The sequence below is a fragment of the Piliocolobus tephrosceles genome, chromosome 13 (genome assembly GCF_002776525.5).
Source record: "Piliocolobus tephrosceles isolate RC106 chromosome 13, ASM277652v3, whole genome shotgun sequence".
Classification (NCBI taxonomy): domain Eukaryota; kingdom Metazoa; phylum Chordata; class Mammalia; order Primates; family Cercopithecidae; genus Piliocolobus; species Piliocolobus tephrosceles.
Genome location: NC_045446.1, coordinates 10031022 through 10048887, shown reverse-complemented (window position 1 = coordinate 10048887; position 17866 = coordinate 10031022). Strand labels below are relative to the sequence as shown.

Below are 17866 nucleotides of genomic sequence, written 5' to 3'. Positions count from 1 at the left end.
ATCTCTCGCTTTCATGGAGAAATTACAATTTATAATTGGATGAAATCACGCGGGTGGTAATAGCAATAAGGGCTTGTGCTGGAGCCGGCCGCCTTCCCCCGCCGCACGCAGGGACTCTGTCCTCATCTTCCCTCCTGCGTAAGCCCCACTGCACCCCTTCCAGGGCCTGTGCCCCACCTGTAGTATTCACCAGGCACTGGCCATTCAGCATCGATGCCCCATAGGGCTTGCTGGCTCTGAAACCTCCTTTCTCCTAGGGCAGCTTGTCCCAAGAAAACTCCCCCCGCCACCCTGTCCACCCCACCAGACTCGGCCTGCACACCACCCGGCTGGCACACACCCTTCCCGAATGCCTTCCCTGCCAGGCTGTGAGTCCCGTGGGCAGCCACCCCCTATCTGGGTGCTGGGCTTATTAAAACATGAACCCCAATACCCCTGTTTTTATTTGTAACGGCCTCCAACAAGCATTTCTCAAATCAGCCACCTTAGGCCCTACAAAGAAAAGTGCCCAGATGCAGCTGAGCCCATCTGGATCTGATTTCAAACCAGAGCGAGCACTCTCAGATGTGTAATAAAAGCCCTTTTCCAAAGAGGGGCTCCTGCAGGGGGAATACGGACACCAGAGCACCACGGCCTTTCCACATGCCGCACTAATGGGAGGTGCTGAGGAGGGCTCGGGGTTTGTTTTGGATTCTGGAACAGCCTGCCCTGCCCTCCGTCTGTGCGGAAGGGGAGGGCGGTTGCCGGTGTTGAGGATTAACCCCCCACCTAGGAAATGGGGTGGGCACCGGACAGAGGCCAGGAACATGGAGACCCAACTTCCCCAGTTCCCTGATGGTTCTGCTTCCCATGGTGGGGAAAGGCAGTGCTTGTTCTGGAAGCCCAGGCCATGGCGGTCCAGTTGGAGCTTTTGAATGACATTTAGCAAGAAGAGCAGGTGCTAGGGGAATGGGAGCCAGCTCTGGGCTGGGCGGGTGGCCCTGCACGGCCAGGAGCTCAAAAAACTTCATTTTTCTCTTTCCAGTCCTTCCACCCCCAGGGAGGGAAACCAGGTAGCTGCAAGGCTGGGCACTATGCAGAGCCAACTGTTGTCAGGATTTGGAAAGAGGCAGGAGATGGGGAGAATAACCCCAGGCCCTTCCCCGGCTCATGGGCAAGTGGCATTAAAAAAAAAAAAAAAAACAGAATCCAGGCTGGGTGCGGTGGTTCACGCCTGTAATCCCATCACTTTGGGAGTCCGAGGCAGGCAGATCATGAGGTCAGGAGATTGAGATCATCCTGGCCAACATGGTGAAACCCCACCTCTTCTAAAATACAAAAATAAATTAGCCAGGTGTGGTGGCTTGCGCCTGTAGTCCCAGTTACTCAGGAGGCTGAGGCAGGGGAATCGCCTGAACCCGTGAGGCAGAGGTTGCAGTGAGCCGAGATCGCGCCACTGCACTCCAGCCTGGCGACAGAGTGAGACTCCATCTCAAAAAAGAAAAAAAAAAAAAAAACAGGATCCAAAGCAAAGGGGGCTGCAGCCCAGTGGCCCTGATGGATGCTGTCCCAACGCAGTCCCTCATGTCCCTGGGCTTAATCACTGGTATTGTTTTTGGCAGGTAAGGAAGCAGGCAGTGGGCGAGAAGATGGATTCCTTTTTGGAAAGACAAGACCAGGGGGTGAAGCGGGAGTAACCCACCCTCCCTAACTTCCCAGCAAGGAAACCTCAACAAACAGGAGCAGCCAAGCGGGACTGAGGCCCTCGCCCCCCAAGCATCTTCCCAAAGAAGGGCATGTGGGGGCCTGACAGCTCAGCTGTACGTGTCAGCAGCTCCAGCCCCACCATGAGCATCTGAACTCCTCAGCGGGGTAATGGACCCCCTCCTTCCCCCCGGAGACGCAGCCTGAGTGGCAGGAATACGGAGCCTTTGGAGAGTGGCTCCCTCTCAGCTCTGTCATGCAAGAACGCTCTCTGCACCCAGCCCACTCTGCCAAGTGACTTAAAGGGATTTAGAAAAAAAAAAAAGCCTTGGTAAACCAAAAGGGGGTAAAAGCCAAAAACCACGCAGAGGCCTTTCAGAAGAGATGGCGGCCTGCAGATAAAAGGGCAAGAGTTGAAAAGGGCCGTGGAGGTAGCAAGCAGCAGAGGCCACCCTGCTCGGGGCTGGGTGCCAGGCCACAGGGCATGCCCGACGAACAGGGAGTCAGAACCCCCTCAGGCCACCCTCAGGAGTCCTGGGGCCCAGAGGGGCGTCCCTGTACCCCCTGTGCGCAGGACCCTCACTCTGCAGGGAGAAGCCAGCGGCGCCTGCGGCCTAGGGTGCCAAGGATGCTGCTGACTGTGGCCCGCAGCCTCATCTAACGCCTGGAGACCAGAAGACCGAGGCACCAGATCCCCTCTCGTGCCCTGGGGTGCCCCAGCACTGCCCAGTCACCCCAGGTCTGAGGTCTGTGTCCCTAGTGGTGCAAGGCCTGGTAGGACCACGGGGCCAGGAATGTGAGCGCCATCTGAGCTCACGGTGTCCCGAGTTGCAGCTTCGTGACTTTGGCAGGGGCCTTCAGACCAGCAACTCGTCGGACCCAGAGGGCTCCTGGGCTGCAGCGACGAAGGAGGTAAGGCCCAAGGACGAGGGAAGAGGGACGTGAATTCGGAAGGGCACCAGGGTGGCCCAGGGTTCCTCGCGCCCAGACAGCTGTGTCCCGCCCTCCAAAGGCCCCCTTTCCCGGCCAGAGCTCCACGGGTCTCCACGGGTCTGCAGCTCCATCCCACGCACCCACTCACACAGTTCACGCAGCTGGCGGCTTCTGCTTGCCGGCATAAGCATCATTTGCCACCTGGTGGTCCCTGTGCTGCTGGGCTCTACCTAGCAGCTGGACCCGGGATGTAACGGCGTGGCCTCTCCTGGAGTAAATGGCCCTGCAGCGGGGTGGGGGAATCTCATTTTGAGCCCCTCCCTAACTGTGGTGGCAGTGAGGCCTGGTGGGGGGTGGGCAGGAGCTCTGGTAACCTAGGCTACTTGCCCTGGTGCCTGCTGCCCTTGAACGGGAGGGAGTCCACAAGTCTACATCAGGGCCCGCCCCTGCTGTCTGGCTGGCGACCCAGGGTGGGGTTGATCCAAAGCTCCTGCCCAAGGTTCTGCTCCTATTGGCCCTTGGGCATCGTCTGCGCTGGCTTCCAGTTCAGCCTCTTTGTTGGTTACAGGAGCCAGCTAAGGCCCAGAGAAGGGCAGTGAGTGCCCCAAGGGTCACACAGCAGGCGGTGAGCGCTCCCTCCCACTGAGATGGGGCTGACTCCTCCAGGGATCCCCGGAGCCAGAGGGAGAGGCTGCACCTCGCCTCGGAAAACACAAATCCCAGGCAACCTTAAGCCGCCGTGCCCTGGGCAGGACAGGGAAGCCCCAATTCATTACCAAGATGGAAAAAGACACTTCCCACGCTCTTCCTCAGGAGAGGGGTTGATTTATGATTGCACCAGGGCCTGGGACATTCGTCAGAGCGGCACAGCGTGCACGCCATCTGCGGGGGCATTAATAGCCATGTTATTAGCCACCGGCGTGAAAGATGCCCTGCGGATGGGCTATTTGCTGTTATTTATTATAAAAGTGCGCTAGCCCAGCAGCGGGGCCGCAAACGCGCCTGAGCCGGAGCTGGGCCCCTGCCCTGCAGCCCTTCTGCTCCCAGCTGCTCCTCTCCCAGTGCCCAGGCCTGGTCCCTACTGCCCCTCCAGTCCCTAGGAGGGCTTGGGGGTCATTCCTAGGTTGTAGCGAAGCTGGAGGGGAGCAGCTGCTGCCCCCCAGGCCTGCTGCCATGGAAGATCTGCTCAGTGGCTCTGTGCAAAGGGAGGCAAGGAACAAACGCTCTGGGCAGACCGACCTGGGTTGGGGCCTGGCCCTCTGGTTGTGAGCGTGTGACCTTGGACAAGTCTGCCCCTCCCTGTGTGCCTCTCCTTTCTGCATTGGGGATGCAGCCTCTCCCCTCCACACAGGCTATGGCCAGCTGGCGAGAGCATTCTGACGTGCCCAACACTCAGGTACCCAGCCCTGCTAGCTACTGCTAACGCTAACAGGCATGACCCCACAGGCGTGAGTGAGCCCACAGGCATGAGTGGCCCCACAGGCGTGAGTGAGCCCACAGGCGTGAGGGGTTGCGGACCTGCTGGTGGAGAAGAGCAGCCCGCGTGAGACCCTGCTGGAGTTGGGACACTGTACCCCAGCCCCCTCCCTGTGCCAAACCCCTGGGAAAGGGTTAGAGTTGGGCGCCAAGGCCCCAGGAGATGGGCGGGGAGGCTGCCCAAGCTGCTGGAGGGCTCTGTCTCCACCCCGAGCCTGTCTCATCCATGCGGGGCCTCAGATTTTCCTCATCTGCAAAAAGCAGACAATCGCTGAGGTCCTTTATCTCATGATTCCAGGGTCCTGAGTGGCGAGTTCCATCGTGTGTGTATCTGTGGGGTGGGCAGGAGGGGAAAAGGCCTCTGTAGTAAAGTGAGGCTCACCTCTGATAGTTGAAGACAGACACGCGGTTGGGCAGTGCCAGGCCAGCATCCATATCAGTGGGGGTGAGTAGGGACGGCCAAGAGTCTCCCTTTGGGGCCATGGAGGTCCCACTGGGCAGCTGAGACAGGTGGTAGGAGACCTGCGAAGGGGAGAACTCCGGATATCAAGTCTGAGGCCTGGGTTTGTGGCCACCCCTCTGCCATCTGTGGCACAATCCAGACCCTTCCCTTTGCCTCTTTGGGCTGCTGTGGTGAGGGCACCCTGGGTCACCATGGCATCCTGGGGTGGGCTGTAGGAAGGCCAGCCTCCCTCTTCTCTACCACCACCCGGCCCTGGGTCTAGGTTCAGGGGCCTCCCTTTTGGTGGCCCTGTTCATTCATTCATCAGATGTTTACTGAGCACTTTCTGTGCCAGGCTCCATGCCAGGCACAAGGCAGACCATGTCCTAACTGTAGGAGTTTACATTCCAGGGGGAGGAGGCAATCCGTAAACTGATGACAGAGCAGGACCAGCCTCCCACCTTGTCGGGGTTGTTCTCAGCCCCTGAGAGGCCCTGCCCTCAGAGCCCAGTGCCAAGCCTCTGATCTAGGATCAGTGAGTGTCGCCCATCACCAGCCTTTCCTAGTCATACTGCTCCTCTCCAGGCCCTCTGCTGCGGCCCAGGATCCTAAAGGAGGCTGAGGAGGGAAGCAGCGCAGAGCCCGCAGCCTCAGCCCTGTTCTTGGGGACTGTCCCCAGCCCTGCTGGTGCTCCCGCTCTTCCTTTTCCCCCCCCCCCCCCCCCCACAAAATAAAGACCTTTAGCCCCTCTCCTTCACTCTGAAACTCCACTGGGCTTTCTTTTGTTTATTTATTTTTTTTGAGATAGCGTTTCACTCTGTCACACAGGCTGGAGTGCAGTGGCACAATCTCAGCTCACTGCAACCTCCGCCTCCCAGGTTCAAGTGAATCTCCTGCCTCAGCCTCCCAAGTAGCTGGGACTACAGGCACGCACCACCACACCCAGCTAATTTTTGTATTTTTAGTAGAGACGGGGTTTCACCAGGTTGACCAGGCTGGTTTTGAACTCCTGACCTCAGGTGATCCACCCACCTCAGCCTCCCAAAGTGCTGGGATTACAAGGAACCACCTCGCCCAGCCCACTGGGCTTTCTTTTTCCCTTTCCTAAAGGAATTAAGTCTCAGTTTAGGCAGCTTTACTAAAAATGGACACAGACAGACAGAAACATCAGGTGTAGGCGCATCTTATTAAATAACGCCAAGAGAGAAAAGAACAAAATTACACGTGTCTCCTTTCATCCCCCCACCCCCTCCTGGCCTTGAATGGTTTAATATCGAACACTATTATCAATATAATTAACCTCCTAAGACACAATTCTAAAGTCTTGTTTTTTTTAAAGCTATTTACATTCTCTGAAGTTCAGGACATCCCGCCGCCTGGCACCAGCACCGCCCAGACGGCCTATGCAGTTAGGTGCATTTATAGTGGATTTGCATACCTGTCTGCAATTACCGCTAGTGATAACAGCTGATGCATAATGCATGCAGCATGAAATTAGAAAAATAATTAACTTTAGGTCTTAAAAGACTCCCCGCCCCAGCCCCCATGCATCACAAGCTCGAAATGATACCAGTGGACGGGACCCAGGAGCAGAGTTGTTTAGGGTGATGGGTGTGGCTGGCTGGCACCCTGCCCTGGTGGGAGCTGGAGTTAGAAAGCCCTTGAGGAGGCCGGGCGCGGTGGCTCACGCCTGTAATCCTAGCACTTTGGGAGGCCGAGACGGGCGGATCACGAGTTCAGGAGATCGAGACCATCCTGGCTAACACAGTGAAACCCCGTCTCTACTAAATACATTTTAAAAAAATTAGCCGGGCATGGTGGCGGGCGCCTGTAGTCTCAGCTACACGGGAGGCTGAGGCAGGAGAATGGTGTGAACCCGGGAAGCGGAGCTTGCAGTGAGTGAAAATCATGCCACTGCACTCCAGCCTGGGCGACAGAGCAAGACTCCATCTCAAAAAAAAAAGAAAGCCCTTGAGGGCCATGGCATCTAGCCCCTGCCCTAAGGAGATGCCTCTGGTGGGCCTGCAGTCCCTGGGGCATCTGCCTGAACTAGGGCTTGGAAAAGCCCCATTCACACAACTCAAGGCTCCCCTCTCTTCTTGCAGTTCACGTCTGGGGCTCGGGGAAGCACGGCTCATTGCTAGTAACAGTAATAGTTCCCTCATTCTGAATACGACTCTGCTAAGCATTGAAAGAAACCTTATTCTATCTCCACAAGAGCCCAGGGAAGTAGATAGTTTATGGTCACATTTTGCAGATAAAGACTTGAGACCCCTGTAATCCTAGCACTTTGGGAGGTCGAGGCCGGCAGATCACCTGAGGTCGGGAGTTTGAGACCAGCCTGACCAACATGGAGAAACCCTATCTCTACTAAAAATACAAAATTAGCTGGGCGTGGTGGCGCATGCCTGTAATCCCAGCTACTCGGGAGGCTGAGGCAAGAGAATCGCCTGAACCCAGGAGATGGAGGTTGTGGTGAGCCAAGATCGTACCATTGCATTCCAGTCTGGGCAACAAGAGCAAAACTCTGTCTCAAAAAAACACTTGAGACCTAAGGCCACCCCACAGTAGGCTGAGCAGCTGGGTTGAGCCAGGCAGGCCACTGGGCTACTCGCCTTCGCAGGAAAGGGGCTTCCTGGGAAGAAGGAGGGAGCTCTCCCTGGGTCTCCCTGAGCACCAGGAGGCAGCGCCTGCCCTGTCTACCTCCTGGCCCTCTTCCCGCCGTCTTGTTTGCAGTTGAGCCCCCAGGAAGGTGGGGTCTCTCATTAATTTAAACAAAGGTTTGCTGAAGCCCCGTCACAGAGCTGGAGATGATTGTGCCTTGGTGGGGCTTCCTGTCTAGTGGGAGGTGGGACTGGGGTCCCACTGGCCCTTCCTGCTCTGGGGCTGAGAAACTGCTTCTGCCCGCAGTCTGCCTGCACAGCATTCTCAGTGAGGACTTGAAGGCCTGGCAAGGTTTAGGGGAAACACATGAATTATTGCTGAAGGGAGAGACTGGCAGGGGAAAGACTCCTGCAAGAGACCCTGCCTGGGGGCTGGGAAGTAGGGAAAAGCCAGAGGACCCCAGGGTCTCAGGCAGCAGCCACACACCAGTGCCAGGCTACACGGGCAGCCAGATTCCCAAGGACAGTGGCAGGCAGGTGGGCAGGAAGGAGGCTGAGGGGCGAGTGGGGGTGGGGGAGACGTGACCAGCATCCATGCAGGTGAGCATGTGCTTGTTTTTCCTACATACAGAGTTTACATGCAGGACACTTCCTCTCCCGCCCTGGCCCTGCCTGAGATGCCCCCATCCCAGGGATGGGGCAGGTGAAAGAGGACACACAGGAGCAAGGCCAGACAGGGATGTGAGCTGTTTCCTTGCTGGCTTCCGGAAGCTCCTGGGACATGCCTATGAATAGAAAATAGCATCCCCAGGTTCCATGAGGGCCAGGAGCCAGCAGCAGGGTCCCCGGCAAAGGCTGAGCAGCAGACAGTCGGCCATAAGCCACCACAAGTGGTGGGGAAGAAGCTCGGTGTCACTGGCTTGTAAAGGCTTTGCAGTTGGGTGCAGACACCACACTCAGCTTCCGTACTGCTCCCCTAGACCTGGGAAACCTGGGAAACTGCTGTCTTCTCCCCACTTGTGACACTGGGCAGGAGTTCCACAAAGGGTCTAATGTACCGTGAGCGCAGCTTCTGGGGAGGGCTGCCGAGGGGGCGGAGAGGGGAGGGACAGAAGCCTCAGGACTTTTCAGGGGTAGGAGTGAGTGTGGCGTGGAGGAGGTAAGAAACTATTTCTGGCCACTAGGTGACCTGATGACAAAGGCCCATTTAAAACCCTCTGACCTCTCCCAACCCCTCCACCCTGCCCCCAGCTTGGAGGGTCTCCCATAGGAGGCTGACACGGCCCCATAGGAGGGGACGGTTGCTGGCCCATCCACCAGCTCTGTGCGGCCCAGACGTAGGGTCAAGGCTGCCAGCATGGCTTGGAGAGGCAGGATGGCACCACACGGTTTGAGGGGGGCGGGGGGGCAACATCTCCATTTCACAGAGGCTGATAAGGGGTCAGCCTGTCCTGAAGGCACAGCCAGGAGCAGGGGAGTAGAGAACGGGCCACTGGAGCATAGAGGACAGAGACAAGCAGCTACTGCAGAAGCTAGGCCGCATGCCTGGGGAGGCAGAGATTTGGGGCAGCTTTTAAACTGGATGCGTCAGGGGCATCCAGATCGCACTCAGCAGGGGCTACTCTGCACATAAAACGTCAGCGAACCCTGAATTGTAAGTTCCCATATAAGGGCCCCTATTATGACCACATTTATAGATGAGGAAATCGAAGCTCAGAGAGGGCAAGCAGCTTGCTCAAAATCACATAGCCTGAGGCCCAGCGTGGTGGCTCACGCCTATAATGTCAGCACTTTGGGAGGCTGAAGTGGGCGGATTGCTTGAACCTAGGAGTTCAAGACCAGCCTGGGCAACATAGCAAAACCCCATCTCTGCAAAAAATACAAAAATTAGCCAGATGTGGTGGTGCACGCCTGTGGTCCCAGCTCCACGGGAGGCTGGAATAGGACCATCACCTGAGCCCAGGGAGGTCGAGGCTGCAATGAGCCATGATCGAGCCACTGCATTCCAGACTGGGTGACAGAGTGAGACCCTGTCTCAAAAAAGAAATCACACGACCTGAAAGTGGCAGAGGCAGGACTTGAACCCAGGCCTCTCTGTCCTGGAGGCTGGCAGGGGCCAAGGACTGATGGAGCCAAGAATAATGCCCCAGGGCCCCCAGCTAAGTGGGGGAGTCCTGGACACCTACAGCCTGAGCACCATCCGACTGCTCCCCTCCCCCACCCCTGTGGCCCGCCAAGGATCCGGCTGTCAGTCATGGAGCTGGCAGGTCGTAACTCATACGACGCTGAAGTCTGAGGGATCCACGCAAGGACGACAAGCAATTCCATAAAAGATGGGCGATTTACCAGTTTAATTTGATGGCCACATAAACTATGAAACACACAACAAGGGAATAAAAAGGCAGCCAGGCACCCAGGCAATTAAAGACTCCTCTGGTGAGGTGTGCTATCTTCCTCGACATCCCCAGGCCCCGCCTTATTTTCCTGGAGCCAGAGGGCTCAGCCTCGGGCTGGCCTTGGGGGGCGGGGGGTGGCAGGGGAGCCTCTGGCCAAGATGGATGAGGCCCACAGACAGTGGAGCGGAAAGGCCTTGGGTCCCTGCCTCCCAAATGCTTCTTGGTTATCTATCAAGCATCTCTGAAAGGTGCAATTTAGACTTTATTATGATGCTGAGGCCTCTGGAGGCTGAGGACTGTGGCCATGAGCTAAGCGGGCACTGGGAACAGATGTCGATGCCAGGGAATGCGGTGGTTTGCCTTGGCTTTTGCCTTAACAAGTTTGCCCCCTACTTAGGGCACTGCTCAGGAACAGCCGAGTACAAAGGCCACCTGTATCCCTTGTGCCAGGAGTCATCAGCCAACAGACCAGGGAGGGGGGTAATCCTCCAGCCAGATGCTGGGGGGCCCCTGGCAGAGGTGCTCCTAGACTCAGACTTGACCCTGGAGACGAAGGCAAGGTGACCTGTGAGCAGGCCTGTGTCTTCCTGTCTCTAGCACCTGCCCTGTGCTACCTGCCTGCTCATAAGTGACTTGACGCAGGACCTCCGGCTCCATAACCTTCCTGGGCCTGGCTCGGTGCAGAAGGGACAGACGTGCAGTGGGAAATCTGGGCTGACGGTGACCTTGGCTGGGCCCCTCATGTCTCCGAGTCTCAGGCTGCTGGGCTGTGAAATGAGGGCTGTGGACCTGTGTGTAGGTGGCAACCTCTGCACCCTTGCCTGTGAAGGGGAGTGGGTGAGGTCTGGCCAGAGAGGTCACCCCACCGCCTAGGCTTTTCTTTATCCTCTGGAGGCTGATGTGTCTAGCTCTGCATGCTGTCCTGGCCTTCAAGCGCATCCTCTCCCACGATCTGGGCCAGTGTCCTTCCCAGTTCCCGATGTAATGAAAGGTGAGGTGGTCAGATAAGGGCCAGGGCAACCTGGGATGGCATTGGGCAAAGGAAGCAGGAGGCTCACGGGAGAGTGGGTACCTTCGTGAAGGTCTGAGAATGCTCAGCCTGGGCCGCAAGACTGTGTCTGGGCTGGCCAGGGACTCACAGCCCTCAGCAATCTGGAGTCAAGCACGGGGTCCTGCAGCCACACAGCCCTGGGGTGGAATCCAGACCGCACCTCCTCCTGCCAGGGGACCATGGGCAGGTCTCTGTGCCTCCGTCCCCTCATCTACAGAACAAGTCCATCACAGTTTCTCCTTTGAAATCTTTAGTGAGCATCTGCCATGTGGGAAACACCATGAGAAAGATGCACGAATCCCTGCCCTTGTAGAGCGTACCTTCTAGTGGGGAGACAGACAATGAAAACAAAAAAGGGCTGGGCGCGGTGGCTCACACCTGTAATCCCAGCACTTTGAGAGGCCCAGGGAGGTGGATCACGAGGTCAAGAGACCAAGACCATCCTGGCCAACATGGTGAGACCCCGTCTCTACTAAAAATACAAAAAATTAGCTAGGCATGGTGGTAGGCACCTGTAGTGCCAGCTACTCAGGAGGCTGAAGCAGGAGGATCACTTGAACCCGGGAGGCGGAAGTTGTAGTGACCCAAGATGGCTCCATTGCACTCATACCTGGTGACAGAGCGAGACTCCATCTCAAAACACAAAACAAGACAAAACAAAACAAAAAAAATAAAACATGTAGCGTGTTAGTTGGTGGTAAATACTATAGGTAAGCAAGGAACCGAGAGGAGTACCTGGGAGTTATAATTCTTAATAGGGTGCCCAGGAAAGGCCTCACCGGAATGAGATGCAGGCATGGATCTGGGGATGAGCTGTCTGGGCAGACAGCACAGCATGTGCCAGGGCCCTGGGGATACCAGGGGTTGCCTGGCTGCTGCAGTCAGTGAGAGGGGAATGGAGTGGACAAAGCCAACGGGGGTGCCACATAGGATTGCATAGGGCCTTGGCAGCCACCTTGATGACTGTGGTGGCTGCCTGGGCAGAGACCCTGTAAGTGCAAAGGGAGCGTTTGAGTGTGCAGGGGTGAGTGGCAGAGGCATTCACCATGGTGGGGTCCATTCCGTCGTCGGGTGGTCACTGATGTAAAGCCACACTTGGCCACAGTCCCTGCCCTTGCAGTTTGGTGACATGAAAACACCAGTCACCAAACAGTGTGACCTGTAACCCACAGAGTGCTGCAGCCTCAAGACTGCCAAGATTCTGGCCTCCTCCCCAGATGGCCTGGGTTCCTCCTACCTGGTTCTCAAGTAGTCTTGAGTAAGTTAACATCTCTGAGCTTCAGTTTTCTCATCTGTTAAATGGGATTAAGGGCACTGACCTCATGTTTGCTGGGAGGGTTAAGTGACTTAAATATTAGGAAAGTTCTCAGCAAAGTCTTTATTATAGTTTGAGCTACCATCCATCCCATCAGAGTGGAATCCCAAGTGGCTACAACAGGGCCTGGAATATGGTAGATTCTCAATAAAGCTCTGTTGGATGCATGATGGATGGATGGATGGATGGATGGATGGATGGATGGATGGAAGGATGGATGGATGGATGGATGGACAGGTGGGTGCATGGATGGATGGATGGACAGGTGGATGCATGGATGGATGGATGGATAGGTGGATGCATGGATGGATGGATGGACAGGTGCATGCAGGAATGGATGGATGGATGAATGAACAGGTGGATGCATGGATGCATGGATGGATGGATGGTTAGGTGGGTGGATGGATGGATGGATGATGGACAGATGGATGAATGGATGGTAGGTGGATGGGTGGGTGGGTGGACACATGGATGGACAGAACAGAGGGAAGCTTTATCTGGGGCCCCAGGAAAACCTAGTAGAGGAGGTAACATTTAAGCTGGGTCCTGCAAGAGTAACTTGCGCGATGGAAAGAAAAAGCAGCCAGGAATACAGAAGGACAGAGAAGACAGAAAGTTTTGCCTGGTTGAGAAACAGGTGTTCAGTCCCTGGGGCATAAAAGTAAGGTCCTTGCTGGCTCAGTGAGCAGGTGCCGGCTCTGCTCTATACACCAGGGCTGCCCTCTCAGGCTGGGGCTTCAGGCTCTGAGAGGCCATCTTGTCCCATCACTGAAAAGCCTCCGTGAACCCAGCGTTTTCCAGCAGACTTTTGCTGGCTGTATGAAGACACCTTCCTCACTGAGACTGAAAGATAATTTCTCTTTAATTGATTTTTTACCACTATGAACAGTAAAATAATGTAAGAAAAATCTATGCTGCAATTTTTCCATTTGTGAAAACTGAAATTACACCTTGCAGCCAATTCCCTCAGAGTACAAATGCCTCCCTCCTTTTATTTGTCTCATTCCTTTAAACTTTAAGCTGTTCCAGGGGGAAAAAAACACAGTCTGTTTATGATTTGAGAAAGGGGCAAGGTGTGGGACAATTTCCCACACAACTCGAAACCCAGGGCCAGGGAGGCACCTCTGATGAAAAGAGATTTCTGTAAATACATGAGAAAGTGATTCTGTTGACACCTCATTCTTCTGTCTGTAGAATGTACGAGTGACAATAGGACATGTTGTTTTAACACCAGAGAATGAAGCTCCCTGCTCTGCACTCCTCGCCAGTGATGGCACTGACAGCTTCGTTCTCGCAGGTTCTGGCGACGCCCCCCTTTTGAGCTCCCGGGCCTTCCAGAAACAAGCTTTCCTTTTGAACCCTGGGTCCCAGCCAGATAGCAATGCGTGCTCCTCGTGCAGTGCCAGGGAAACAGCGGCTGTGAATCCATAAAACACGCCCTAAATCCATCCCATCCACATTGACTGGTACCTTTAGCACTGGCCATAAAGACTGGCTTTGTGTGAAGTCTTGAGAGAAGAAACCAAACCTGCCGCATGGCTCTCACTAAATTAACCTCCCTGAGGCTCCGGATCACATTTCAGGAGGGCTGTGGCAGCGTGCGTCCCATTAATGGGCAACCTCTTGGCTCCCGATACGATTTAACGTTAGCCAGATGTTGTTAGAATCCGGGAGCAATCACCTGTGGCATAAACCTGGCACAAAGGCTGTTCCTCCAGCTTGACCTCACCCCGCAGGACCTGACTTCGGCCACCCCTTGGTGCAGGCTGGCAGGTGGGAGGGGGTGCACGATTCACTCCTGGGGTCGCTGTTGCCACCTCCCTCTCGCTGACCCCGTCCTGTGCTCCTTGCAGGTATTCAGGCTCCAGGCCAGGTGGGGCCGGACACCCCTAGCCATCCACCATGGTGGTGGCACACCCCACCGCCACCACCACCACCACGACCACTGCCACTGTCACGGCCACCGTCGTGATGACCACGGCCACCATGGACCTGCGGGACTGGCTGTTCCTCTGCTACGGGCTCATCGCCTTCCTGACGGAGGTCATCGACAGCACCACCTGCCCCTCGGTGTGTCGCTGCGACAACGGCTTCATCTACTGCAACGACCGGGGACTCACCTCCATCCCCGCAGACATCCCTGATGACGCCACCACCCTCTACCTGCAGAACAACCAGATCAACAACGCCGGCATCCCCCAGGACCTCAAGACCAAGGTCAACGTGCAGGTCATCTACCTGTACGAGAATGACCTGGACGAGTTCCCCATCAACCTGCCCCGCTCCCTCCGGGAGCTGCACCTGCAGGACAACAACGTGCGCACCATTGCCAGGGACTCGCTGGCCCGCATCCCGCTGCTGGAGAAGCTGCACCTGGATGACAACTCTGTGTCCACCGTCAGCATTGAGGAGGACGCCTTCGCCGACAGCAAACAGCTCAAGCTGCTCTTCCTGAGCCGGAACCACCTGAGCAGCATCCCCTCGGGGCTGCCACACACGCTGGAGGAGCTGCGACTGGACGACAACCGCATCTCCACCATCCCGCTGCATGCCTTTAAGGGCCTCAACAGCCTGCGGCGCCTGGTGCTGGACGGTAACTTGCTGGCCAACCAGCGCATCGCGGACGATACCTTCAGCCGCCTACAGAACCTCACAGAGCTCTCGCTGGTGCGCAACTCACTGGCCGCACCACCCCTCAACCTGCCTAGCGCCCACCTGCAGAAGCTCTACCTGCAGGACAACGCCATCAGCCACATCCCCTACAACACGCTGGCCAAGATGCGTGAGCTGGAGCGGCTGGACCTGTCCAACAACAACCTGACCACACTGCCCCGTGGCCTGTTCGACGACCTGGGGAACCTGGCCCAGCTGCTGCTCAGGAACAACCCCTGGTTCTGTGGCTGCAACCTCATGTGGCTGCGGGACTGGGTGAAGGCACGGGCGGCCGTGGTCAACGTGCGGGGCCTCATGTGCCAGGGTCCTGAGAAGGTCCGGGGCATGGCCATCAAGGACATCACTAGCGAGATGGACGAGTGTTTTGAGACGGGGTCGCAAGGTGGCGTGGCCAACGCGGCCGCCAAGACCACGGCCAGCAACCATGCCTCCGCCACCACGCCCCAGGGTTCCCTGTTTACCCTGAAGGCCAAAAGGCCGGGGCTGCGCATCCCCGACTCCAACATTGATTACCCCATGGCCACGGGTGATGGCGCCAAGACCCTGGCCATCCACGTGAAGGCCCTGACAGCAGACTCCATCCGCATCACGTGGAAGGCCACGCTCCCCGCCTCCTCCTTCCGGCTCAGCTGGCTGCGCCTGGGCCACAGCCCGGCCGTGGGCTCCATCACAGAGACCTTGGTGCAGGGAGACAAAACAGAGTACCTGCTGACGGCCCTGGAGCCCAAGTCCACCTACATCATCTGTATGGTCACCATGGAGACCAGTAATGCCTATGTAGCTGACGAGACACCCGTGTGTGCCAAGGCAGAGACGGCCGACAGCTATGGCCCTACCACCACGCTCAACCAGGAGCAGAACACTGGCCCCATGGCGGGCCTGCCCCTGGCGGGCATCATCGGTGGGGCCGTGGCTCTGGTCTTCCTCTTTCTGGTCCTGGGGGCCATCTGCTGGTACGTGCACCAAGCTGGCGAACTGCTGACCCGGGAGAGGGCCTACAACCGGGGCAGCAGGAAAAAGGATGACTATATGGAGTCGGGGACCAAGAAGGACAACTCCATCCTGGAAATCCGTGGGCCCGGCCTGCAGATGCTGCCCATCAACCCGTACCGCGCCAAAGAGGAGTACGTGGTCCACACCATCTTCCCCTCCAACGGCAGCAGCCTCTGCAAGGCCACGCACACCATTGGCTACGGCACCACGCGGGGCTACCGGGACGGCGGCATCCCCGACATAGACTACTCCTACACATGATGCCTGCCCATCTGGGCTGCCCCGCCCCAGCCCCAGCCCCAGCTGCCCTGGCATGGCCACGTGGCTTTGCCCAGCCTGCTGCAACCCGAGAGAGCAAGGAAGAGAAATTCCACGGATGACTTTCCCCCGCAGAAAGCAAAGTTTGGGGAGGGCTGACGATTTTGTAGAACACAACCGTGACAATTTTTTTTTTTAAGAATAGAAGGCAGGAGGGGGAATTCGACATTGTTGAAGACATAATTTATACCGAGTTATGCCAGTTGGGGAGGGAAGGACTAAAAATAATATCACAGGAAAGGCTGGGTTGGGTTTTTTGTTTTTTTTTTCCCCCTGAACTGGAAGGATACTACCTGTACAACATCTGTGGACACCTCATGCTCTGTTCAGGGCCGTCACAAAGGAACCGCCAGGGAGAAGCAGCCGGCTCTCAAAGCTCCCACGCAGCTCTCCCGCTGCTGGCCACTCGCTGGCAACGGATGGAAGGTTTTCAGGCTCCTCACAAAGGAGAGAGGGAAGGAAAGATCTTTTGCCCTGGAAATACGGTCCTGAAATCTCTCCCCTGGCTCATTCCATACCATTTCCCTTGCAGATTTGCAGAAACATGGCGTCTTTCACTGCATTCTTTGAACAATCATGTAGTTGATTAAAAAACAAACAAACTTGTTTTTCCCTAGGCTGAAGCCCTCTTCAGTTCCATGCACCACGCTCTCCTGTAGAAGTCCCGGCGGAAGCTGTAGCTTTCCCCGCCACCTGGAGGTGCATCTGTCTGCCTGTCTATCCCTGTCGCGGTGTCTCTAAGTACAGATAGGTAGACAGAGCCACATGCACGGTCCTCACCATTCTCCTTGGGTCAGTTCTTACCATTTCCTGAGACAATAGAATTGCGAAAGTGTTGCTTTCTCCTAGAGATCATTGAGTAAGTAGACGGTGTGTTGGGGATGGGAGTGAGGTGGGGGAGGAAACTTGGTCTCCGGGGGCTACTGCTGTTCCTAAAGGCTGAGGTGTGTATGTCTCAGACGGGTGGCTTAGGGAGGCGTCGCAGCAGGGGCTTCCAGTTCCACCCTAGCTCAGCTTGGCCAGCGCTGGGCTGCTCTCCTTTCTGATCTAGATAAAAGCTTTATTTGATTCCAGTGTCCTCATCTCCCTCCCCCACCACGTGCAATCACCTTAACAGCTACTTTCGGAGCATTTACCATGTGCTGAATGTTCCCTCCTAGGACGGGTAATTAGCGCAGGGATTTTTTTTTTTTTTTTAATATCAGCTGATTAGACCTATTGGTTTCCATGGCTGCTCAAACAAAGCCCAGATAGAGACACAAAAATTCTTAAAAAAGCCCTGGGTGACAGCAGTCCCTCCCTGAACGTAGAAAACTCAGCTGGGCCCACCCCTCGGACTCTGTTTCTTGAGAGGGAGAGGCCAGATCTCTTTCTAAAAATGCCAGCCTCCAAAAGGGCCCTGACTGGGGCCCTCAGAAGAGCTAAGATTTTATTTCCTCTCTCTGGAATCCATGTCGCTATCATTCATTTATCAACTGACAGTGCAGTGTGGTGAGCCATGAGATTAAAACGATGATGAAATAATGACAGCGAATCGGAGAAGGGGGAAGAGTGGAGCCTGCGTCCCAGTACTCGGGGAGCCCGGGTCACCATCTGTCACTGTGCTGCTTGTTCTGCGCAGAGGAAAAGGAACGTCAAAGAGGAGATGCTGGTCCGAGGGCAGGAGGATGAGAGGGCTGGGAGCGCCTGGTGATGCTCTTTTCAAACGGCCTGCGCCGCCGTGCGAAAGCAAAGGCAGAAGCAGCAGCGGGGCAGGGGTTACGTTAAAAGGCCCAACCGGCGCCTTCAGTGAGGAGATGAGGCTGAAAGGAGTGGACACAACAGCCAGGTAGAAAGTGGAAGGAGGGGTGCAGGTTCCCAGCACAGCCCGGGGGGAGCTAGCCCACAGAACAGGTCCACTCCTCAGCCCTGGGGAACAGCCGAGCAGCGTGGGCACCTTTCACTCGAAACTAGACGTGTTTTTCCTTTTCCTGCCTGAATCAT

At 56.3% G+C, this 17866-nt stretch overlaps 2 protein-coding genes across 2 annotated transcripts in view; one reads left to right on the top strand and one right to left on the bottom strand.

Moving 5' to 3' along the window:
* Positions 1 to 17866, bottom strand: part of MACROD1 (mono-ADP ribosylhydrolase 1) — a 175459-nt gene that overhangs the window by 109538 nt on the left and 48055 nt on the right. The window lies entirely within an intron of this gene.
* On the top strand, positions 1983 to 16477 carry FLRT1 (fibronectin leucine rich transmembrane protein 1). The gene is made up of 2 exons (XM_023186592.1): positions 1983 to 2595; positions 13753 to 16477. Exon 2 carries the CDS (start codon positions 13802 to 13804, stop codon positions 15824 to 15826), a length of 2025 nt encoding a protein of 674 aa, XP_023042360.1. The 5' UTR covers positions 1983 to 2595; positions 13753 to 13801; the 3' UTR covers positions 15827 to 16477.